Consider the following 26,951-nt stretch of genomic DNA (forward strand, 5'->3'; position numbering starts at 1 on the left):
TTTTGAGGAGCAAGTTTGATGGCTAAACTTATTCAATCATTGTCAGACAAAAATCTGCAGTTAAAGTTTATGACAAGAGGTAAATATTTATTTTTCTTTTTAACACTACATCAGGCCTAGAGGCTCAATGACAGTGGTGTAGTTTAATAGTAGTGTATTTAGTAATAGAAGTGAAACAATCACAAACACCCGGGCTTTGAGAAATTTACATAAATATATAGTGTCCCAGAACTCCCGGATGAAAGGCCAACGCCTTACGCACTGCACCATGAGAGACACCTTTTTGCATTGAAACAAAAAGGTAATATTATGAAGTATTGCCAAAACAAGCCACAAAAAAATGATCGCATTTACAACTTTCAATTTATGTGAATTAATTTTTCTACAATGACTACTGTCAAGACAAAAAAATATATTCACTCACAAAATTATTCAGCGTTTCCCATTGAAATATGATATTTGTTTAGGACACTTCATAGTAAATATTTTTGGAATTCTATTGTTAAAAGAAAATAAATGCTTTTAAAGCAAATTTATGTGTTTATTTGTAAATATTTTCAAAACTATTCTATATGTATGATTTTCATAAGCCAGAGCGTTGCAACCCTATTTAACCTTCGATGACACCCTTGAAAGTCACGACCCACCGGTTGGGAATCGCTGACTGAGAAATTTACGCAATCAATAAAAAGTACATAGTAAATATTGAAATAACATCCAGAAGATTTTACTCTAAATAAACATTAAAATTAACTTATAAAATAATACTTAAAACAAGAATAAGTACACATCTATTCATCTTAACAAATGCACTAAGGCAAAAATCACATAAGAACAATATTATAAATAATACCGTTGCTCTGTCTTGTAAAACTCGTAAATCCCCTTTCGGTAAAATATGAGATTTTTATTAAATATGTAATATCGAATATTCAAACCTGTAATATTCTTTCACCAATTACATCTAATTATTTTAAAAATCAATTCACTAAATCCTTTTGATTCGTTTCTGTCCATACAACAGATTATTTTTTTTCAATTAAATTTCGAAATTCTACAGTAGGTTTACAGTTTTTACTGTCACACGAAAAAAAAATATTTTGAATTTACTAGTGTTACAAGATAGACTGACATTATACATTAATAAACCATTAACGAATTGTGGAAATGGCCATTCATCTCCATCCAAGGACAGAATTGTCTCTAGTGATTAGCAGGCGCAGGCTGAACATGATGGAGCAACATGATCTGATTTATAACCCGTTGAATGTTTGGAATGGCCGGATCGCCTGGTGCAAGGGCTGCTTTTTTCTTCAAGCATAATCCATGAACAACATTCATTATGGTTTCGTATGTATCACGTCCGACGATTTGAAACTGTAAAAAGACAATGTACACAAAAATGAAATTGATAAATTATCTGCAAACCTATCGTTGAAAGCTCTAAACAAACCGTGCGGAGATTAATGATGTTATGGATATTTTGAAATATGCAGTGAATTTCAACTCACGTTTGGCATATTGTAGATTTGTGTGTCGGGACGGATATGAAGCTTGGCGGGAGGGCCGTCAGCAGAGCGCGGCGGAACAATGAGCGGCCTCTTCCGGGACGACACGTCAGGCGGCGGGATGACTAACTCCATCTCCTCCTTCTCCATGTCTCGGCGTGGACAACTGCAGACTCGCACGCCAAGGGACTGCCGTCCCAGGATTTCCCCACTAAAAAGCACAAATCAACAGCCGCTTCAGTGTGGGAGAATATTTAACTAGCAGTGGCATGCAATGACTTTTGTTTGCGGGGATGTTAAAAAAATACACCTACTATTTAATACATAATATCGTCGCCGTAGATGTCAAGGGAGCCACTCCACAAAATCATATTGCTGAGAAACAGGCACTCAAAGATTTTGTGTGACAAAGAAAAGTAACATTTTTTTATTGAACTTTTTTGTTTTTAAAGATAAAACGGTGAAACTTTCAACATAGAATATACTTTGTAGTGTTATCTTTTTATTATTTTCTACAAATAACTAAAAAGAAGTTGTGTTATATCTCTTGACCACTGAATATTGAAATGTACAAAAAATTTAGTCAAAAGAGTTTTGTGGTTTAACCCTTAACACTCGAGTGCCGCCATATCGGCGGCATTATAAGTTTCCCGTATTACTCGAGTGCCGCCGTAGCGGCGGCACGCCTATAAAAACGTTTTTTGTAATATTTTCAGAAATTTTTATAATGCGATTTCAATCAAGTTAGAATGAATAATAATAGGTTATTACATTTATCTGAGAAAGAAGTCGGCAAATGAATACTGTGTGCGTAATTTCAACATAGTATTTTTATCGGAATCTTCTCTTTTTTTATTCGTAGGTTGTCGCTTGCAAGCAATGTTTTTTTGTCACATAAATTTTATTTATTGAACGTTCCCAGACTAGAGTGAAGTGTTTGTCACGCATGATTTTGAAGTGTGTTTATATTTTTTATTGGTTCTCGCTTGCGCAGGGGCGTCTCGTATAGTTTACAGTTTTATATTTGAATACTGTTTTTGATGACAATACTTACTAGTATATTATGCCGATTCGGAACCTATATAATGTGAAATACTCTAATGAGTCAAATGAAAATTATTACGTATCGATTTATTATTTTTTGAGAAATCTTTTGATAATGTGTACCGCACTGGGAATGAGTTGTTATGAGCCCGAAACTAATTTAGGAAATTTACGAGACAGCCGCTTATATTACAAGTGTATTTGAAGGCAATTCATTTGGATCATATTTACAGTCATAACTATATGTATGGACGATTTACACTTTATAGCCACTTCTCTACATACCGCTATTTCATTACGATTCTGTGATAAGCCAGGATTACATATTGGAGATTGCTTTGTGAAATACCACACAATGAAGAATTATAAATAAACTAAAAATAAGTACAGTATATTCATTATAAATCTATTTTACAGAATAAAAAAAAAAAAATTTTTTTTTACATTTTTTTCATCAATTAAATGTTTTATATTGAAATTATGCTTTGTACGGAAAAAAGTCTCGAGTGGGTGGTATGTACCTATAAAAAAAATTTCGAGTGGAAAAGGTTAAATCCATTGACCACTGCAACTTTGATGATTTTAAAATGCTTTTGTGTACTTTACTCATTTTTGCCAAATTTGTGGCTCGACTCCCTTGACATCTACGGCGACGATATAATGTATCTACTTGGGGGTTTGTACTTGACTGAATTTTGAGACGAGCCATAGGTATTCCAAATTAAATATTTTTTCTCTTTATCTGATATAATATAATTTATATACATACATAATTCAATCACGAAATTACCATGTAATATTACTGTACTATGGCAAAAATTAACCAAGGTTATTTATCAATATTCATACCCGTAAAATGTAATAATTTCATAGGTAAGAAAGGATGAATCCTCTGGCATTTTGGCCATGATGAAATCACTTTGGAAGTGTTAGTGTCATTCGAAAGTAACGATATTAACACCTAAAAGAGTCGCCTACACTGCCAGAAGAATCTGACATTCTAATTAAAACATCGAAAGTACAAAAGTTCACACACTATAATTTATTATAGAACTGAAACCCACAATTAAAAACAAAGCGTCTTATTTAAAACACTACAAAAAAATCATCAGGCAATAAGTTCGCATATTATATTAAGCCAATAAAGCAGTATCAAGAAACAATTCCTCTGTGTCAACTGGTGTTAGAGATACTTTTAAAGCAAAATTATTTACAACGAAATAGGAAGCAGAAGATTCGAGAGTACAGTACAGGCGGTCCTCAACTTTTGAATGTTCTACTTTCGCACAATTCACTATTTCACATATATTATATTTACATTTCTTAAAATAGAGATTTTTATAAATAATGCAAAAACAATGCACTTCCATGCAGTCGCTCCTCTCTCCTTCGCTCCCTGTCACCTTCTCAAATACGTAAAAGGGTGGTATTCAACTATCTCTTGACAAGTTTATAAAGAAAACTCCTGATTGCTAACACGCCTCATTAACTTTATTATACCGATTGATAAATAAATATTTAAAGTACACTTTTTGAAGTTTTTTTTCATCCCTCTACTTTCGAACATTCAACATTCGAACACATTTTCAGGAACCAAGTACGTGCGAAAGTCGAGGGCCGCCTGCATCTGATTCGCTGATTCTCTCTCTCTCGACCATGTCCAATCCTAATAGGATCGGTAACCGGACAAAACAGAACATGGCAAAACCGAACAGCCAGGGGAAAAATGAAACAATAATTTTTATGGAATCTATTTAGGTTAGTTTTTTTTTTTTTTAAATGCATTTATTCAAGTTGCTTTATAGTTTACATCGTTTAGTATTTTGTTTTACATTTGTATTGGATTGCCTTCTTATTTGATATTAGGCCTTGTTTGTTATGTACAAGGCGAGTAGTTGTCTGCAGTTAGTTACATGTACAATTTACAGTTACAGATTTTTGACAATATTAGAAATCACCAAATTAAATTTGAATATTAATAAATACAAAAGAAATATATTGAATAGAGAAAGACATTAAATTTACAAATTAAGTTATGAATTATTGTTTATATCTAATTCTGTACATTAGAGGATAAACTACGGAAGTCCAGTTTCTGAGTTAAATATGCAGAAAATTTTATTTTATTTCATTACACGAATGAATGAAACACTGAAGTCCATAAGTAGTAAATTAACCGATATAGCTAATTAAAAAATCACCGAAGTCCAATTCACTTAAGTGCATAAACAACAGGTGTCCTTTTTACGATGTTTATGCTCTAAGAAAAATGTTAATAAACCATTATAATAATTCCATAAACACGGAAGTCCAAGAAACGTTAGGTAGGTACATTTATTATCTATACTATAATTTTCGTTTTTCTTTGTACAAATCCACACGCGCAGTCGGATTTCGACAAAATTTGGACAGTAGACGGGGGCCGACGAGCCGGAGTGCGTGGTCAGGGTCTCAAATTTTAAATTTAACCCGTTGCACCCCGGGGACAGTTTTACGGTTTATGCGGAAAAAAAGTCGGCCTGTACAAGGTCTTGTAACGCGGAAGTTATTTACTGCAACCCCCATTTTTTATTGACAATGTCACTAGAATGTGTACATTTAAAACATAATGGCGTTTATTTCAGCTTGATCGGAGGTCAAATGGCAAAGTTAGATGGAAATAATTGTGTTATTAAAATTAATAACCGGCAGGTCGCCGCGGGCGACGTGTTACGCATAGATCGGAATGCTTCTCTCAGGGACAATAATTGTATGTAGTGGCATCAGAGCCGGAGTGCGTGGTCGGGGTATCGAATTTCAGTTTTAACCTGTTGTACCCCGGGGACGCATCAGAGCCGGAGTGCGTGGTCGGGGTCTCGAATTTCAGTTTTAACTCGTTGCACCCCGGGGACAGTTTTATAACAATAAATTGAATTTGTACTATTTTTTAAGATATTTAAATGCAATTAATGTACAAAAAAATAAAAATCTAAAATATTATATTTTTTTAAATTCAATCCTTTGCACTCTACGTAACTCCCGGGGAGCGCCGGGTGAGCTAGTTATACATAAGTAAGTATTACAAAAATGTTTGATTTATTCTTCAAAGAATATAACCACATGAATGAACCCAAAATTGTGTCTCTATCGCCATATAGGGGAGAGCAGGTAGGATTCGTACACAGGGAGCATTCGTACAGTGGTTATATCTTCACTATCCAATTCATTGACGTGCTCGTGTTTGTGTGCGTCACTCCCGCTCATACGCATAGTGTAACCGCCGAACAGGGCGTCAGTGCGGCCAACGGCTTCGACGGAGTACGCCGATAAGTGTTTTCGCTCTACGTAAGTATTTTTTGTATTCACTTTTGAACACGCTTAACTGTTATAAGTTTTGCACGAATGATATAAGTGACGTAGTATAGTTTATGGAGTGATAACTTCGTTTAATATGTAAATAGTCATTTTAGGCTAACTATAATGGTTATTTTTATTTTCAATTAATTTGTTGATTTCTCCGTTTGGGGTACCTTCGTGCAGTTATGAGTGGGGTAGATTCGTACAGTACGAATGCTCCCCATTCCTAACTGCGTGGCAGTAGAAAGATTGTTCACCAAAAATATTATTGTTACAGAACCATGCCGCGAATATATGTGAAAAAGGGGACAAGTACAGGAGACGTTGATGAAGATGCAATGATGCAGCCGTTAGAATCCACGCAAGGTGGACAATCAACTTCTACAGCGGGCCAAGATGCCATTGTGCCAGAAACTCTACCTGCAGAAACAGAGATTACTCGACAAGATCTTCCACGGAGCTCAGCGCCAGTATCACCTACAACTGCGCCTGCATCTTCATTAACTGTAGGATTAATAACTCCAGAAATTATCCAGCCCTATCCCAGAGTGGATAGAAATGCGTTAAAAAAGTCGAAAGGAAAACTGCCAGGAAAATCGAGAATATATACAGATACCCCTGAAAAAAATAGACTAGAAGAAATAGAAAAAACAAAAAAATTGAAGAGCAAGAGAGGAAACAAAGGCCTAAGGAGATGAAGCGAGCATTACATTTACTATCAGATACAAGAACCACAACAAAGAGACAGAATAAAACTTCAGGGACAGGTAAACCAAAGAGGCAAAATAAAACTGTAAAGACTGATAGTCAGGATGAAACTGATTGTGAAGATGAGACTGATTGTGAGATGAGGCTAATATGAGTTTAAGAGAAAGTTCTTGTTCTCCCATCGAAGAGACGTCTGAAGGATCGGATACTGAGAATGAAACCTCAATTACGTCAGAGAACATCAAAGAAGAAAGCTTTGTGATAGTATAGTTCGAGAAAAAAAGACCATTTTATATTATATTGGGCAGGTGCTTAAAAAATATAGTCCCGTTGAAAACAAAGTTTCAGTTTTGAGGAAGAAGCCTCATACCTGGAAATTTGTCTTTCCCACTACCAAAGATGAAGGAACAGTTTACATATCAGATGTGGTATGTATATGGCCGCTATCAAAATCTGCTTTTACAGCAAGAACAGCCCACACATTTAGCTTCGAAAAAGACTTATCTATGTATAATGTTGGATAGTACAACTATTAAATACATAAGATGAAGACCTATTACTCAAATCGTAAATTTTATAATGTTGATTTATTCGTTCCTTTATTAACAAAAAAATAAATAAAAGTGTTATGTTTTTATGACTAAGTAGTTATAAGCACTTTAAAAACAATAACTGTTAATTATTACTACATAAAGGCTGATTCTGTGTTAACTTTGATCTCAATACATGATTATATTACAATGAATAAATAGCATTTTCTTTGACTGTACGAAGGTTCCCCATTATGTACGAATGTGCCCCACACTATGTACGAAGCTACCCCACCTGTGGGGTAGTTTCGTACGTTTTCCATTTTTCAGTAAAGTTACCGTAGCTTCGCCATGTTGGTTTGTATCTAAACTACACTTCACTATTATTAAAGCCAAATATGTCGGGTATATAGCAGCATTAAAGTTATTTTGAAATAGCTTACAGTTTTTTTTTATACGGCGTAGAGTAAAAAGTGTACGAATCCTACCTGCTCTCCCCTACCTATTCAAAATGGATTTTCAATTAAATAAAATAAAAATTTAATTTGGGTTTCATTTGCCAAGCAATGATACCTGTGACGCCTGCGATAGCCCTAAGATGAGTCTTAAAGATGTTAATATTTCTTTTGAAGAAAAAGAAATTCAAAGACACCTTTTGGAAGACCACATACAGGAAGCAGCTGCAATTAAATAAGATTGATAAAACTCTTACAAAAGAAAAATTTACCAGTATGAAAGTAATGGTTGACTTGGAGAAGTGTTTACCTACTCCATATAGTTTCCATCTGAGAAAATTGTGGACTCAGAATTTTACAATTTACGATGATGCAAATGGTTAGTGGACACTGATGTGGATGAAATAAAAAGTGGAAGGGGTGGCAATAAGATCGGCTGCTGCTTGATGAAATAGGCATCTAGCAATGTTTTAGCAAATATTGAAGAGCTGACGATTTGGTATGATAATTAATTGCCCTGGCCAAAATAGGAATATCATGATTGTTTTTCCATATACCTGGTTTCTGAAAACCATTCCTACGCTGAAAATCATAAATCACAAATTCCTATTACGAGGCCTTACACACATGTACATCGACACTGACCACTCTATAACAGAACATCAAAAAAGATGCTGAACGGTATGCAGATAACTGTTACTCCACGAGATTGGGTTCAGTTTGTAGGGACATGTAAAAGAAACAAGCCTTTTAAAATTATTAACATGGAGTTAAATGATATAAACAATTATTGCTCTTTGTATGCATCATCTTCAGCTCCTTTTGTGGCTCGAAAAAAGAATATTGATCGCACACCTTTTTTATTTATATCTTAAGATGGCGATGGTGCTGGTTATCTACGTTATAAGGCGAAGTTCTCCGATGAAGATTTAAACTGTGGACCTTCGACCTCCGACCTTCTTGCTCGCCGTAAAACTTTTTAAAAGCTGACAAATTTTCCCCCGTAGATACCAAGTCGCAATGGCCGACCGGTCCAACTGAGGGTCGAACCGACTTGAGAAGCTCTTCCCTTTCAATCGACATATGGGGACACTCCCAGAGGATGTGATCGGCATCCTGCAATTCAGCACATAAGCAAGTCGGAGATTCTATTAGGCCAAGCTGACAAGAGCTTCGAGGCAAAACCACCGTGTCCGGTTAAGATCTGCAAACTATGAAACAATGGATATCTCGGAAATTCGAGAATTTTATGATAGAATTCTACATAATTCCTCATCAGCTGATGTCCCGGAGAATGACCAGGAATAATTCTCATTGCGTTGATTTTTTTCTAGAGCAATAATAAATTACCTATGTAAATTAAAAAAAAATATAATTCCTTTTCATATCAATACGTTAGAAGATAAACCACGGAAGTCACGTTTAGACTTTTGTTCAGGAGAGTGATTTTAGTGTACATTAAATGTTTGAACTTGAATAATATTTTTAATAACTATAATAATTAGGGTCTGTAAACGGTATCATTCATAATTAAATTTATTTTTGACCATAGTATGGATAGAAAGACCAAATCATTTAGAATTAATAAATTAATGGACTTCCGTGTTTTATGTTCTAACACATAATGTAGAAGTACCACTAAGCAATACTTTGCCTATAGATAATACACGGAAGTCCATAGGGGTATAAATTATTTTTATTTCCTGTGCATCATTAATAATAATTATTTTATTATAAATACACAAAATATTTCAGTAAGTCTACATATGAAAAGGAATTATATTTATTTTTTTACATAAGTACAACATTATTTGAAATTTATTACTGCTCTAGAAAAAAATCAACGCAATGAGAGTTATTCCTGGTCATTCTCCGGGACATCAGCTGATGAGGAATTATGTGGAATTCTACCATAAAATTCTTGAAATTCCCGAGATATCCATTGTTTCATAGTTTGCAGATCTTAACCGGATAGGGTGGTTTTGCCTCCAAGATCTGTCAGCTTGGCCTAATTGAATTTCCGACTTGCTTATGTGCCGAATTGCAGGATGCCGATCACATCCTCTGGGAGTGTTCCCATATGTCGGTTGAAATGGAAGAGCTTCTCAAGTCGGTTCAACCCTCAGTTGGACCGGTCGGCCATTGCGACTAGGTATCTACGAGGGAAAATTTTTTAGCTTTTAAAAAGTTTTCGGCATTTTACGGCGAGCGAGAAGGTCTTTTCTCAACGAGAATTGACCGCAATACATTATATCAAATAAGGGATCACGCACACTCTAGTGCACGCCAACCAAGGTCTTGCGAAGTTGCTCCTGGGACACTTTCGGCACAAATTTTTGAGAGCGCCTAACGTTCGTTACGGCACGGTATACGCCTGCATAACGGGTGTAGAAACGTGGATGGAAAAGAAATTTTGCAGATCTTTGTAATTTGGCCGTGCTAATTAGACGTTTTGAACATGTGGAATACCAATGTGAAACAAAATATTTTGCTACCTTGTTTTTCTACGGAGGTCCTCAGTTTGGAAATCTTCATCGGATAACTTCGCCTTATAACGTAGATAACCAGCGCTATCTTAAGATATAAATAAAAAAGTAATAGAAAAGGTGTGCCATCAATTTTTTTTTCGAACCACAAAAGGAGCTGAAGATGCATGCAAAGAGCAATAATCGTTTATATCAATTTAACTCCATGTTAATAACTTTAAAAGGCTTGTTTCATTTACATGTCCCTACAAACTGAGCCCAATCTCATGGAGTAACAATTATCTACATACCGTTCAGCATCTTTTTTTTACGTTCAGTTATAGAGTAGTCAGTATCGATCTCCATGTGTGAATGGCCTCGTAATAGGAATTTGTGATTTATGATTTTCAGCGTAGGAATGGTTTTCAGAAACCAGGTATATGAAAAAACAATCATGATATTCCTATTTTGGCCAGGGCAATTAATTATCATACCAAATCTTCAGCTCTTCAATATTTGCTAAAACATTGCTAAATGCCCATTTCATCAAGCAGCAACCGATCTTATTGCCACCCCTTCCACTTTTTATTTCATCCACATCAGTGTTGTGTCTCACCACTTGCATCATCGTAAATTGTAAAATTCAGAGTCCACAATTTTCTCAGATTGAAACTATATGGAGTAGGTAAACACTTCTCCAAGTCAACCATTATTACTTTCATACTGGTAATTTTTCTTTTGCAAGAGTTTTATCAATCTTATTTAATTGCAGTTGCTTCCTGCATGTGATCTTCCAAAAGGTGTCTTTGAATTTCTTTTTCTTCAACAGAAATATTAACATTTTTAAGACTCATCTTAGGGCTATCGCAGGCGTCACAGGTATCATTGCTTGGCAAATGAAACCCGAATTAAATTTTTATTTTATTTAATCGAAAATCCATTTGAATAGGTATATGGTGATAGAGCCACAATTTTGGGTTCATTCATGTGGTTATATCATTTGAAGAATAAATCAAACATTTTTGTAATACTTATTTATATATAACTAACTAGCTGTATCACCCGGCGCTGCCCGGGAGTTACGTAGAGTGCAAAGGATTGAATTTAAAAAAGTAAAAAAGTATAATATTTTAGATTTTTATTTTTTTGTACATTTATTGCATTAAATATTCAATTTTAACAAAAAACTGTCCCCGGGGTGCAACGGGTTAAAACTGAAATTCGAGACCCCGACCACTCACATCGGCTCTGTTGCCTCTCCGGGGTGCAACGGGTGAAAACTGAAATTTGGGACCCCGACCACGCACTCCGGCTTTGATGCCACTACATACAATTATTGTCCGTGAGTGAAGTATTCCGATCTACGCGTAACACGTCATTTGCATCTAACTTTGCCATTTGACCTCCGATCAAGCTGAAATAAACGCCAATATTTTTTAAATATACACATTCTAGCGACATTTTCAATAAAATATGGGGGTTGCAGCATTAACTTCCGCGTTTCAAGGCCTTGTACGTGGCGACATTTTTTCCGCAAAAACCGTAAAACTGTCCCCGGGGTGCAGCGGGTTAAATCTGAAATTCGAGACCCCAATCACGCACTGCGGCTTGTCGGCCTCCGTCTACTGTCCAAATTTTGTGGAAATCCGACTCCGCGTGTGGATTTGTACAAAGAAAAACGAAAATTATAGTACAGATAATAATATGTACATACCTAACGTTTGTTGGACTTCCGTGTTTATGGAATTATTATAATGGTTTATTACATTTTTCTTAGAGCATAAACATTGTAAAAAGGACATCCGTTGTTTATCCACTAAAGTGAATTGGACTTCAGTGGTTTTTTAATTAGCTATATCGGATAATTTACTACTTATGGATTTCAGTGTTTCATTCATTTGTGTAATGAAATAAAATAAAATTTTCTGCATATTTAACTCAAAAACGGTAAAAACTGGACTTCCGTTAATCCTCTAACGTACAGATATTTAGACAGGAAATAAAAATAATTTATACCTATATGGACTTCCGTGTATTATCTATAGGTGTAGTATTCCTTAGTGGTACTTCTACATTATGTGTTAGAACATAAAACTTGGAAGTCCATTAATTTATTAATTCTAAATGATTTGGTCTTTCTATCCATACTATGGTCAAAAATAATTTAATTATGAATGATACCGTTTACAGACCCTAATTATTATAGTTATTAAAAAAGTTATAGAGTTTCAAACATTTAACCTACACAAAAATCACTCTCCTGAACAAAAGTCCAAACGTGACTTCCGTGGTTTATCCTCTAATGCAGGGATTTCCAACCCCGTACCCGCGGGCGCCATGGTGCCCGCGGAACGATTCGTATGTGCCCGCCACTATTCGACAGAGACAGAATTTTCACGCTAGCCTGACACACGCAGAAAACCCGAAGTGAACGAACCCCACGAACTGAGCCGATGAACGCCGAAGCACGTGACAGTAGACACGTGCTCGTATCGTCCCGATTGCTTCGGCGATCATCGGCTCAGTTCGGGTTTTCGGCGTGTACAAGGAGTGATGTGCAAATAGCATTCCCCGCCTGGAACCGCGCTGTTGTCATTGTGATTGCGATTGCTGCCCCGTTCGGTTCGTGACAGTTAGCTAGGAGACATCTTCGTCTGACGAAACACGAATTAGGAGTTTTGATATTCCTTCTATATAGTTCTAAAATGAGGACCGAGTAAAAGACAACGAACCTATAATTTTAACACTGACTGGGAGGAATCATATTCAATGCCAAAGATCACATTGAAATATTGATATTCTATTTTTTTATAAAATGTTTTCTTTGTATTTGTGTTTTTTGTTTACGTTTTGTAAATACATTTCTCTGTGTGTATGCAATTTGAATAATAATTTTATTATTTTGAAACATTTTTGTCTATTATTTATTAATAAATTATAAATATAAGAAAATAAATTATGTGAAAATGAGAAGTTATGGAAGGAGTTTGTCGATTAAAAATAGGTGGTGCCCGCCACCCTACCGATATTTTAGAATGTGCTCTAGAGTACAAAAAGGTTGGGAACCCCTGCTCTAATGTATTAATTATTTTCATCCTGCTCCATGCTTCCAATCTAAATCTTCACTTCTTTTATAATTCCCTTCGTTGGTCATCGTTTGGTGGTTAGGTTAGGTCATTATTTCGTTGTACCTAGTCACCCAATCATTTTGAACATATGAATACGTGTATTAAATAAGGCTCTAACTACCAAAAAGTAGTATTGCCTGTAGTTACAAAATACCGAGTCATTGCAGTAAAATTTCATGAAGCAGACCTTTTGAAAAATGTAGTTTTACAGTGTGAAGCAATCACGGCAGCTTCTATAATTTTAGGTATTAAGAACTCGCATGTGTCAACACACCATCGTCAGCTATTTAATATTGAATGCCGTTAACCACTGCAGTGCTACTTACACCATTATAAATAAAACACGCCAACGGACTAACAACGTCGACAGGTTTAATTATTTTGCTGTATTTTTTTGACATGCAGAATTGGAATGCAGAAATTAGGTATATAATTTGATTCATTATGGCGTATTGAAAATCTGTGCTATTAAAAATCTATCAACATAATAGAGATAGGACAATTTCAATATGAAATTTATATTTTTCCTGAAAGGTCATAGTTATATTTATCGTTGTTCTGTTTTTGATTTTGTCACTGATTCGCTGATTACTGCTAAGAAACCCTGAACAAATCTACACAAAAATTATCTACAACTCTATAATGACGTAAACATAATATTACAATGATGAATAAAACTGCACTGGAATAACAAGCGTTGAGTGCCCAGAAATCACTGTATCATGTTTAGGAATTTAATGCTTCAAGATTTGCCGTTGACAAGTATTCAGGTGTCTCAATACCATCATGAAATTCTCAGGGGAAAAAATTAAGATTTCTTGTGCAGGCCTAAAAATTTATTTCAAATTATGAATCATAATGAAATTTTTGTGGCAAAAACAATTCAAAAGGATTAGAATCGAATTAATGTAGATGGACATATATATTGTGGTACCTTTTCAAGTACTTGTAGAGATATTCAGCATGCACGGTATCTACGGATCGCACACCCCTCTTGGTCAGGTAATCTATGAATAAAAAATGGGATGATAAAATACTGACGTGGAGTCCTCGAGAGTGAAGAGAACTTCAATACGGCGTCGGTTGATGCCAGAGACGCATGAGTGCTTGCAACAGAAGCGGTAGACATGCTGGTGGGCGTGAGCCCCGGCCGGAGGGTGCGCCGGCAGGGTCACCGCCACGCTCAGCCACTTGTTCCTCTCCTCCTCGGATCCGCAGTATGTCACATTGTTTTCATCCTGTCTCGCCGATCTCAGCACATGCATTATCACATTCGATGGAATATCTGGATGGATACATGATTTTCATTAAAATGACAGAATTGATAAATCAACATAAATCATAATCTATTATAATCCTGATAAACTAGATGAAGCTCTGTAGCTGGAAGGATATCTAAAAATGGCATATTTCTTTAGGTACTTCCATGGTGTCTGTTTTCAAATATGTAGAGGTCGAAAGTGTGAATAATGCAATAAGACATATGGATTAAATTATTCATGTCTCGAGTCTTTAATCGGAATTTTCCTTTTTATTTTTGTCAGAAACAAGTAAACATTAAAAACTGTATTTACCTAATTAATTTCTGATAATATGAAAGATTTGTTTCACCCTTTACATTACCCCATCGCTCATGCATATGGTTGTACGCAAGAATTAGTAACATTCTATTCATCTCTGCCTTATTAGCCAAGAGACTGATTGCTACACATGAACTTGAAGTAGGTACCTAATTGTTCAAAATATTGTAAGGATAGAATGATGTTGCTATTGATGAATTGATGAATCATCATCACCTGGGGTCGATTGACTGCTGGATTAAAACCTCTCCATAGCTTCTTCTACTCTTCTCGGCCCCTAGTTCTTAGTTGCCACGTACATTTGCTGAACATGGTGAGTTCGCCGATCCAAAAGGTTATGGTGGTGTGGTTGTTTAATGCCCCTTGGGTACCAGCGTATGGCCTGCATTTGTCCAAGCGATATGTCCGGCCCATCGCCATTTCATCAACATGAATGTATCACATCACATACTCCTGTCTGCCTCCTTATCCATTGCATGGAATGGTACATGTTACGCCGGAATGGACCGTTCCATGTCGTGTTGCGCTAGTCGAAGTTTTTGGATTTCTCTTATATAAGGTCCATATTTCACATGCATACGTGAGCATTGGTAGTACACAATTCGTTAAACTTATATGCTTTAGGCATAATGCGAGGTCACTTTTGAAGAGACTATTCAGGCGCCCAAATATGCTCCATGCCGATTTGGTTCTGAGAGCAATCCTATCATACATATCTCATTCAACACAAATATATATATATACTAATAAACACAGTCGTTCACTTGCTCAATCTGAATGAATGCCTTGATGAGAGTTCCTTTGAGTCTTTTAGCAGTGAATAGTTTGGGTGAGATCATGTTGCAGTGTCGAACACCTTTGCCAGACAGTTTATGAAAATTTACACTTGCTGGTGCATCGCTGTATATGATATTCAGGATGAATACACACACACAATTCAACATATAAAAAGTAAAATTGTGTGAAATTGAAACCAGACATTAATAGCTTTGAAAAAACAAATCAGTTCATATTATACCCCACTTATTGCACAAGTGCGGTATGCTCTATTTGTCTCTCTCTAGAGACTGTATCGGAGGATATTAGTTAATGACTAGTGTTACGACTATCTCTCTTTGTAAGCTATTGTCGAGCCATTTGCCAAGGAAATGCAGATATTTTATTATTTTGGCCCCAGATATTGCCTCCGGTTTTCATACAATTTAAAAGTGTGAATTACAATCAAAATAATCTATAGACTATAAAATGCAAAATGCAATAAACTGTTAATAAAAAACTAAATTGTATGATTTTTTAATTCATTTGTAGTCTAGTACATATATTTAAAACAGAAAACAAAGGGAAACTTATTCATTTTAATATTAATAAAGAATCTATTTCCATTTTAATGTTTGTATCAGGCCGGATTAGAAAGTAAAAGTTTTGAATTAAGCCGTTTCTGAAACATAACAATTTGAATTAATCCACCTATGCAAGTATGCATCCAATCACATACTACTAAAATGTCAGTCACATGAGCCAAAAGCTGAGCTCTTACTAGTTAATGTTGATATTTTGTATGTAATAAAGCCAGGTTTGAGGCTGTCTAAAAATTCCTATAAACTGTATTTTTCTTTACAAAATGTCATTCAAGATTAATTTTTCAACAATTTTGGAACAAGCCGTGTTTGCAAATGGTAGCCTCAATTAAACGATTTATTTACATATAAGGTGAGGTAGAGATAAACCACTGTAAATAATATGGAAGCAAAGAAAAATTTACCTTTGTTGGATGGATCACTGAGCACTTTATGGTTATGACATCTAATGATGCGAGTCTCCTGTTGTTCGTCACTGGCCAAAATAATTGTAGCTCTGACCCATAATTGTCTATCTTCTAACTCACTCCAGTTCCAAGAAAAGCGAACTGCCATCTCAGACATCATACCCAAAAACACGCGGTTTAGTTTCTGAGAGTACTGGAAAAAACCAACAGTCGGCCATTAATAAATAAAACATACTTACCAGACTCAACATCTTCACTATGAGCATACGTAAAAATTTTTTGATTCCAAAACCATTTAAAGTAGGATTAATCACAAAAAACTTTGACTATAACAAGAGGGAGTCGTAAAAACGATTAGTGTTACAACCAACGTTCCCTCTAATTTTTCTATTGTGTGTGCGGATCATCGTCACCCAGTGCGGTAAATTTACACCCCCCTGCCACAAATACACATACAATTTTCCATTAACACTTGCATTTTTAATGTATTTATTAATTTCAGTGATTTTATATAATAACACTAACAATGATAATTTTTGAAGTAAATAAAAAAAAAATAGGAAATAAAGAAAAAAAGTATTCGTTGATAAAAATATATTAAATAATAAACATACAGAACATTTTTTTTATATTTATATTAAATCTACATACATATTTGTATATTGGGTTGTTTTTGTTCAATATAAACCCTTTTATGTAAAATAAACATTTATAAAAAATATGTTTTGTATGTATGTATTTTCACCATGACGAATGGGGTGATTTATATTTATATTAAATCCACATACATATTTGTATGTTGGGTTGTTTTTGTTCAATATAAACACTTTTATGCAAAATAAACATTTATAAAAAATGTGTTTTGTATGTATGTATTTTTAACATGACGAATGGGGTGATGCAACAAATATTTTCCTGATTTATTTTTCAACTACGTAAAAAAATTCTTTTTCCGAATTTTGTCACATTTCTATTGTACCTACTTTTTTATACAATATATCTCAGGACCGGCCTTAAGCAATTCAACGCCACAGGCAAAGCGAAAACACTAGAAAGTAATTAATTTTATGAAAATTGTATAATATTCTTACCCAATTGCTTGGTACTATAATATCACATTGGAGTCCAACCAGTTAACCAATTTTCTGCACAATTTCAAACAAAACCCTTATTTGTTTGTCTCGATAAAAATATGACTTAAAATGTTATGAATTAGCGTATTGAAAATATTATATTATTATTATAAATGAGTTTAATTCAGATACTAAAAATAATGATATGTTTTCTTTCTTTTACAATATTTTTGTGCGAGGACTGTGCGGGGGATGAAAACATGTGTGCGGACACATTTTGGAAGGCGCGCACACCTTACAGGGAACATTGGTTACAACACTTGATGGCGATATGCAGCGTGTTTAGTGTGATTGAATTGGTACTCAGGAAAAAAAAATCTGCACTGTTCATTACGTATGGATGATGTAATTTTTGTGCTTATTCATCTAAATATTGTAAATAAAGATGGTTTGATATATTTGGCTGTCTATCAGTGTATAATAATCGACAAGGCCCACCCTGCCAGAGGCAGCTACATTTACATTATGATGTGAATATTTCAGTATAAGTCGTCAATCAAAATAGTTTTTTTTCCATTGGCTCTACAATCCGATGTGGATCTTAGCCACCTCACGAAAAGGTTTAATATTTTTTTTTAATACATGGATGTTAGCCACTCGCTCAACCCATTAGGTCCATGCTCTGGGTTCAAACTCACTTTGAAAAACAACATGTGAATTTACCACTCTGGATTCGAGACCCATGACTTCATAAGTGCATCAATGAAAGTAGTAATTAATAAATTAATACTATCCATCCATGACAATTTCAACATTTGGTGTTTATCTTATAAATATCTGTACATTTAATAACTTGAATTGAATTGGCTCAAATGAATCTACTCATCGAAATGGTGTGGTTCCACAATGAATCCACAATTCCAGCAAATTAAATTTAGTTAATTAAGTAAAATTAAGTTTTTACCACAAATACATAAAATTAATGTCCTTCTGCATGTCCTTTATGCTATAAAAATATTGTACATCGTCCAAACAGAGTACACATTTTAGAAAATATTATCTTATTCAAATATATAATAAATAATATGGCCATTTCGCATACGATTTCCAATTGATTCAATTCTATATTATTTACAACATTATTTTGTCCATTCTACTGACTAATCTCAAGCTCTACATGAAATGAAGTAAGTCCCTTACAAGACAGGTAATCAAAGAAACCAACACACAACAAAATTAGTATACCGACCATTGGTTTCTTGCGATCATTTGGATCTCCAGTAAACTTTACTTGAAAGTTGTGGATACCAGGGAAGTCTCCTCTGGGTGGGGGTCCAAGCTTCTCCTAAAGAAAAACATGTAAATCAAAGTCAATTTTCCATATGTCTGTCGTTTGCTGGTTAACATATAAATGAAATGGACTTCGAATATAACAGACAAAATATCCGGTCAAATGTGAAAATTGTGAAATACATCCTGTTAATGTTATATGTACATGTTTAAATCCAAGTGTGACCGCTTGTAAACAATTTTTTGCGCATGATAATCACGTCATACCTCTCGCACTCAAATTTGAGTCATAATGCCGTCATGCTCGTAGGCTGAATGTAGCACTGACGTTTGAAACGCAGGCCGCTAATTCACGCAGCTGTAAAGCAGTTCAATTTATTTACTCAAAGTAAATGGATGCATTTATTACTCCATTCAATAAGCTTCAATTACTGTAAATTACAATCAAACACGTCGTCGTAACCCTACCCTTAAAATATGGGCAAATGGAAAAGAATTAATTTAATGTTAAATCAAAAACTAGAAGTCATACAAAAATTGGAAGTCTGGAGCGTCTGTGTCTCGTAAATGTGAGCAATATGGCATAAGAAGGCAAACCATGTCGGACATTAAAAAAAACAAATTTGCGTTAATGTGATGTAGGTGCGAACATTAATCCCAGAAAATTGGCGTGTGAAACTTCACTTCTAGTTGGGTTCCAGTTCGGGCAGCTGAATTGAAATTAGTAAATAATGAACATACCATTCATGTGCAGACAAAACTTGATTCTTTTATAATTTTTAACTTTACACCTACATACGAATAAAGTTTATTTTGGGAAAAAATGTTTGCTTATTGATGTCTATTTGATAGTAGAAAACTTTTCTGTGAATTAAAGTTTTCATACCTACCTCATCGTCGTTTAATTAAAATAACATTGGTATAATTATATTGAAATTCTACTGTACTTATTATTTTGCCTAATTCAATAGATCCTAAATATTTACATGACAAGAGCATTATTAAAAATGTGCACTTTCGAGTTTCGTAGTTTAACCCTTTTACTCCCATGGGGCCGATATTTCGCCCACCATACCTATGCGAAAACTCCATCTGGGCCGATCCATCATCGGCCGAAAGTTTGGAACCAAATTTACGATTTATTCCAAATTTTTTCCCGTCATATTTCGTCTCATGTAGACGAAGCATTATATTCACTGTGTGTTTGGTGGTGAGTAACATTTATTTTAGTGTTGGCATTGTTTATAATTATGCCATACCCTAATAACTCACAAGTCATAATTGCTCTGCTGTCGAACTTGAGACCAAAGAGGGTCATAAAAATAATAAAACATTATTTTTATGACACATTTTAAATTCTGATATTTCTTTTAGTTGTTTTATGATTCATATATCACATTACAAAATGAATTTTGTAATTTTTGAACTAACAATGGATGCCACTGTATTTTTGGTAAGATGGTGAAAAAATACATGAATATAAATATTATTATAAATGATTTAGTGCTTTGAGACTTATTTTTTGAAATGACTTCATTCCATATCAGTTAGTCGTCGATACTGTATCGAATTCTATTGCGATTTCGTGAATTGAATAATATTCTTGAATACCTTGACACTATACGATTTTTTTTGATTACTTTATAAAAATTCTATTTCATAGAGAAATAATAATATGTTTATTTTTTTTCTGTTACTACATAAGGATAGATTATATTATAAAATTTGATATATCAATTATAAATAAAAAAATGTTGTCACACTTGTTTTGTTGTTCAAACATAGTTTTATCCGTTCATTTCTAAATAAATATTGATACATTATTTTTTTCTTTTGTTTTATTGATGTAAACTATCAATATTATTACTTATTATTGCTTTATACACCATTGAGAACACACAAAAAAAGTTTCAAATTTTTAAAACATGTGTAGAATTAGTTATTTAAAAAAAACTAAATCGACGATTTTTTGTCAAAAAACGCTTGGGAGTTTTCGCATATGCTAGGCTAAATCAGTTGGGAGTAAAAGAGTTAATTATCCCAAAAAATAGAAAGAAGGCTGTGACCAATTGGGAAGAATGCTCGTTTGTAGCGTTCTATTGATGGAATAGATGAGAGTACAAATGTATTCAGAGGATAATGAATCTGGCATAAGAGTCTATAAATTCACTATTCAATGAATACAATACTATGTCTTACTTAAGGTCTAATTCCACCAGTCAACTTAAATAGCAATTACACACCATCTTGATTGTATTAATGCTTGATTTAATTTGTTCATATAATATGTTGTGTTGCTTGTGTTTTAGATTATACAAAAAGGTATACATTGGTCAACTTGGTGGCAACATCGTGAGTAACAAGACTGCTTTCATAGTATTACATTCTTACTTTAAATAAAACTATTGGAGATTGCATTTGGACATTATTTACTAGCAGATTATTTAGGTTTCATATTGTTGTCTGTTAAAATAATGAATAAAGTCAGATAACCTTCATTACATAAACGTCAAACACACATTCTGTCAAAAGCATTGATAAAACACGCCGCATGCAACCATGCTTGGAAGCTCATGCTTACCTTGGATATTTTCGTACGTTCTAAATCGAGCCAATTGTCATGAGTTGTGCTGAAAAGTAGAAACTATCCTACTCTCCTCACAATTCAAAATGACATCATAGCCGAAGGTCGTGGGGAGTCATTGAATCTGCTCATACAATTTGCGCTTTACACTCATAATACAAGTCTTTATTATCAACCATTGTTACTTGTGGACTACATTGTTATTCTAGCGAAATGAATAGATTGTTTTTTGGTCATTATGACTTACGGTAATATATTTTAAAAATCAAATATAAATAATTAAATATTTTCTTACGGCAGGCAAAAGTGGAAACTTGATGTCCAAATCATCACCATCATCAAATGAGCCTGAACTAAAAACAAAGAGAAACATATTTAATTATTAGTGTGTGCAGAGCAGGGGGTGGTATCCTTCATGCAGCTATCGTGATCGCTTATACTCAGTCACCTAAATAGAAGGCACTACGGTAGTAGTGCACAGCCTATTTGACAGAAGGGCCGCAGTGGTGTTGAACAATAATGATATATTATACTACACTAGACATACATTTTAATTATTTTAAATTTAATAGTTACATATTATCATAATATACCGATTTTCAAGATCAAGGATGCTAAACCAAAATAGTGTCTGGATGTTATGAAAAAAATTAATTATATAAGGGATGGTCTAGAATGTCATTTTCATCAACATATTTTTAAATGTATGAATTGCAGAGAAACAAAGTACAGCCAAATGATAAAAAAAACATATTCTTTTTTAAATCACGTAAGTACGAATTAACATTAACAATTAACAGTAACTCAAATTCGCGTAAGTGAAGGACTTACTGTACATGCTACCTATTCTTTTGATAAAGACACTAATTAAATAATAAGAAATCTTAAAATAATAATTTAATGGTTTATTTTTGTGTAATATAAACATAGAAACTTACTTTCCAATGAAATTAGGGTGTCCATAGAAATCATCACTCACGAGACCCGGAAAAAATTCATCAAAATCTATGCTGTTCATAGAGTTGTTAGTTTGTGCCATCGTGTTTGCGGTCTTTTGTGCTGAAAAAATTATGAAATAATTAATATAGAAAGAAGATGGTTTGATAAAACTACAATTTGGAAAACATTAGAATATACAAGCATTTAAGTTTTAATAACGAATGATAATTATTATTTTGTGATATGAGAATATTCATGAAGTAAAAAAATAGTTTAATATAGGTCGGCAAACTTTTCAAACTTACAGGCCACATTCAACTTTTCGTGTTGAGAATTGGGATGCAAGTGTTAAAATGAAAATAATGACATTATTAAAATATGAAGTGCAATTTCCAATTGAAACATGCAATTATGTTCATCAGTTTTATATTCTTTCTAAAAATAGAAAATCCTTAATTTTTTTTGGTAAGCATCGATAGAAGTGCGAATTATTACATTCGTAACAATAATAATAGTAAAATTCGTACATTCGGTACAAGTCTGTTTACTGGAAGCCAGGCGGGAATTGCGACAATTTTCATAGCCGATTTCGGTAAAATTAATGACTTCAAGAATGATAACCTAACCAAACCTAACAAATAATCCAGTATATCGGCCATTTTCAAAATTTGTTTGCCGCTGGCTTCCACTGAGCAGACAAGAACAGTACATTCTTCTCATTATGTTGTATTTTTAAAATTTCCATCTTTGATTGGTTTAATAACTCATAGATATTTATTAAAAGGGTTCAATTACGAGCCAAACTGGGACGGCAACAATTGGGAGGAAAAGATGCTAAACTCTTCAGTCAGTAACCCAGATTGAAAGATGAATAGTAGACGCTAGTTAAAATAATTATTGTTGAACATGATTCAATAATATTCGTAATAGATATTTGTGTTGTCACCGCATGTTTTTCTTCCTTCTTTCTTCAACATTTCGGAAGCGTTGCAGAGGCCATTCTCAAGAGATGAGGAATCCGAAGAAAAAGAGAGGAAGAACATAACAATGACAACCCAAAAAATGTATTACGATATGTCCAAGTACAAGGATTGATCACCCTTCTTCTGAGAGGGATCAACACCACCATTGAGGGCGTCCATCTGACGCCTCCGCCTAGATCTGAAGACGTACCTTACAGGCACACTGTTAGCACGTTAGTTTACAAGATAGCACTCAATACATGGGAGTCGAGGTGGTCGGCATCCACCAAGGGACGACAAACGTATCTGTTTTTTCCAAATGTGTCATGCAGGCTTCAGATCAGATAACTACTACCAACACACTGGGTAAGCCAGTTACTGACCGGCCATGGTGACTTCGCAGCCGTGCTGCATGATTTTCGCTTGACAGGACATGGGCCGAAATGCACATGCGGGTACGACCATCGAGACGCTGAACACTTCCTCTGGGACTGCCCGTTGATGGGATCCGACCGAGCGGAGCTTTTTGCCAGGGTCCGTCCACACATGGGCCCGATTGGCCACGCCGACTTGATATCAACCAAGGCCAACTTTGAGGCATTCGAAAAATTTGCTGCGTCATATGGAGGACGGAATAATTCCGATCCTCCTTACATTCATCACTTTCAACTCCTGACTTCTCTGTTTCGGCAGAGTTTCAGTACACGGGTACAGAAGACACTTAATGTCATTAAAGATAAATGACGGCAGAGCAAGTCAAGATTCTTTTTATTTTCTAAAACTCTTTCTTTAAGCACTAAGGCGCATGGTTGCTACATCAGTCCCGTGCAGCATCGCTTCGGGACAAAGAAGTGTGGCACTAAAATCTTTTCATTCTGACACGTTTATAGCGTCATGGAAGGCGGCCGTGCACAAACCGCGGCTGCATATACATGGCGGGTGGATATGGGGAAACTCAAATCAGGTTTAAACATTCAATAATATTCGTTGCATAATTTGTACCTACTCAGTTCTTATTTATATGAGATCGAATGACTTTCTGTCAGCATCTTTCACATCTCAAATCACACCCTTAATATTTTTTGTAAAATATCAAGATTACAAAATGTCACTGAAAGCAAAAGGAACAAACAAAATCCATCAAAATCATAATAAGGAAGACATGTTTAAATCTCCGTATTGGCAAGGACAAAACTACCACCCAATAAAAAATGATATTGGAATACACATTGTTGTACGTATTTAACTGCTTTCTTTGCCTAGATACAAATACAACGCATGGCAAATGTTTCGAATCTTATTTGCTGATGCTGCTTTAATGCGTGTATCAATTAAATCACCGTGTCTATTTGATGTTAGGTAGTTACGTACCTTTTCATAAAAAAACATGGCTTTCGGCAAATCTACACATAAAATAATTAAGAGATAAGTACTTTGAAAAACAATATAAAACTGATGGCGTATTTAATGAGAATATATATTTAAACTTAAAGGCGAGTGCTTACGGAGAAACAATAGTTAGAATAGATATTTACAAAATATAAAAATCAACAAAATAGAGTACTTAGTGATTTCTATATCAGAAAGATTGTGAAATAGGTAGTACCTACTTAAATTATTGCCGGCATACATTCGAGAGCAGCGAATTGTATACTGACTTAAACAAAGGTGACAATTAAATTTTAAAAGAATAAAACTCACTTACCGGGGGAGTTAAATGAAAACTCAACACACTCGTCAAGAAATATACTAAATAAACAATCATAAACAGGAAAATCACATCACACCACAGAGGCAGACAAAACACAGAGATTATCTATGACACAGAGGACCATAGATAATAATATTATATGTCCATAGACAAAAAAGAGGTTTTGAAGCATGCACTATCTATGCCTATATAAAAAATAAACCTGACGGCTAAAATTATTAAACATGGAAACATGCTTTGCCTACTGATTCTCTGAAATTAATTCATAATATATTAGTCTCTAAAACACAAACATATTTGAAACGTCAACTTGTTATGAAATTCTAACCTCCTATCGTGGTCTACAATAATACAAATTTAACAAACTGTCGTATTCATTCATTTTAAATATACAAAATATAAAGAATGCTTCATAAATAGGTAGCCATTTAGTTAATTTATAAGATTTATAGGTATGACGAGTTTTTAAAAATTACTTTTGATTAGAGCTTTTCATAATTATTGACCACTTGTTCATGTCGACAGTATGATATTGTGACTTAAGCGTCAATTACATTGAAAATTTTTTACGAGCTGATTATTGGCAAATTTATAATCTGCCTGTAAATTCGCCCAGTGTAATCATCGATTAAGCTAATAAGCAGGTTGTAAACACCCCACCGAGAAAAGTTGAAAGCCGGTCAACTTTTCACACTACACGCCGGCGTGTGGGCTTACTGCGTCTGCGCAGTAGAGCGATGGTGGTGGAAAAACGAACTACTCATTTTGAAATTTACCTTTTTGACGTTTAATGGAAACATTGTTATGGAGCGTAGCGACCTCCCGGTAAAAAAACGAACTACGTTCCGTCAAAATCGCTCGCTGGCTTGTGGCTTATCAGCGAATGGAAAGTTTTGTGTGTAATCATCAAAAAATCGCAGTAGCCGAACCGCCCGCTTTTAAATTCGCCAATAAACAACTCGTAAAAAAGCTCAATGTAATTGACGCTTTAGACGACAATCGAACCAATGACATTAATATGGACGAAGCATCTAGAAAATAAAATGACACTCACTTTGTGTCGGGTCTGCCGGATGGCGAAATTCATATTTTAATATCGGTATCCTACGCTCAAATGAACATTCTGCTTGCAAGCGGTCTGGCGACACCGCTGGGTCTGCCCATACAAAATTTCTGACTGTCAGGTTTCGACTCCACCGTTATTATTGTGTTACAAAATGCCAATGTGGCTAGTTAAAAATTGTAAAAAAAATCTACTAAACACTCCAAGAAAGATGGGATATCACTTTGCATGTGTTAGTATTATTTATTATTTATAAAATGCCATTTTAAGATATTGATAAATGTTTATTCAATGCAATTGAATGACAGGAACCATTGGACAGTCAGTCGCCTGTGATTCGCTGAGCTCACTTGCGTCTAATCTCCGAGAAGTCGCAAGTAACCGAGAATCTGTTTCTAACGCAATGAGTCATGACACTAATACGCCATTACAATAAAGGTTATATTACTATAAATTCTCGAAGCTTGTATCGCATAATGGAAACGGATACGTCAATGGTCACGTGACATCTACCTATACATCTGTGAATGACTTTCATGCACAATTTCTCGTGCGCGCCGGGTATGAAGTGAGTCGTCCATTTAATATGTCATTGAATCGAACATATTAAATTCGTTAGGTAATATAAAGATCATTCCGGGTTGATTTAACACAGTTTGTAGTTTAGAATCTCCGTTACAAAATATAAATAAAATGAAAATAAATTCTTTGTCTGACATAATAATAATTATAGTAATGATATTAAATCGAACTTGCATAGAAAATAGTGCTGGATTTTGAGATAATAACACCAAAAGCGGCGTCTTGTTC

The 26,951-nt window shown here is 34.6% G+C and overlaps 1 protein-coding gene across 4 annotated transcripts; it reads right to left on the reverse strand.

Moving 5' to 3' along the window:
* Positions 1-101: 101 nt before the first annotated feature.
* On the reverse strand, positions 102-25,181 carry p53 (transcription factor p53). Of its 4 annotated transcripts, XR_015070577.1 has the most exons (10): positions 25,073-25,181; positions 24,374-24,478; positions 22,405-22,525; positions 21,762-21,819; positions 18,842-18,937; positions 16,517-16,712; positions 14,216-14,459; positions 1,512-1,719; positions 1,020-1,377; positions 102-964 (listed from the first exon to the last, which is right to left on the reverse strand). XR_015070577.1 is itself a non-coding variant. In XM_085946392.1 (9 exons), exons 3-9 carry the CDS (start codon positions 22,503-22,505, stop codon positions 1,204-1,206), a joined length of 1,077 nt encoding a protein of 358 aa, XP_085802518.1. In that variant the 5' UTR covers positions 22,506-22,525; positions 24,374-24,478; positions 25,073-25,181; the 3' UTR covers positions 102-1,203. The 4 variants fall into 4 exon arrangements, 2 of the variants coding, with proteins under 2 accessions (XP_085802518.1, XP_085802517.1); XR_015070576.1 differs by lacking the exon at positions 24,374-24,478; XM_085946392.1 differs by having other exon boundaries at positions 102-1,377.
* Positions 25,182-26,951: the final 1,770 nt, after the last annotated feature.

The sequence above is a fragment of the Rhyacophila brunnea genome, unplaced genomic scaffold (genome assembly GCF_057557595.1).
Source record: "Rhyacophila brunnea isolate RB1 unplaced genomic scaffold, BYU_Rbru_1.0 scaffold_2, whole genome shotgun sequence".
Taxonomy (NCBI): Eukaryota; Metazoa; Arthropoda; class Insecta; order Trichoptera; family Rhyacophilidae; genus Rhyacophila; species Rhyacophila brunnea.

Coding starts and splice junctions, on each gene's coding strand:
- p53 (XM_085946391.1), bottom strand. CDS start 22,505: ATGGCACAAACTAACAACTCTATGAACAGCATAGATTTTGATGAATTT. Junction 21,820..22,404: donor CACCCTAATTTCATTGGAAA/GTAAGTTTCTAT, acceptor CTTTGTTTTTAG/TTCAGGCTCATTTGATGATG. Junction 18,938..21,761: donor AGTTTCCACTTTTGCCTGCC/GTAAGAAAATAT, acceptor GTTTTTCTTTAG/GAGAAGCTTGGACCCCCACC.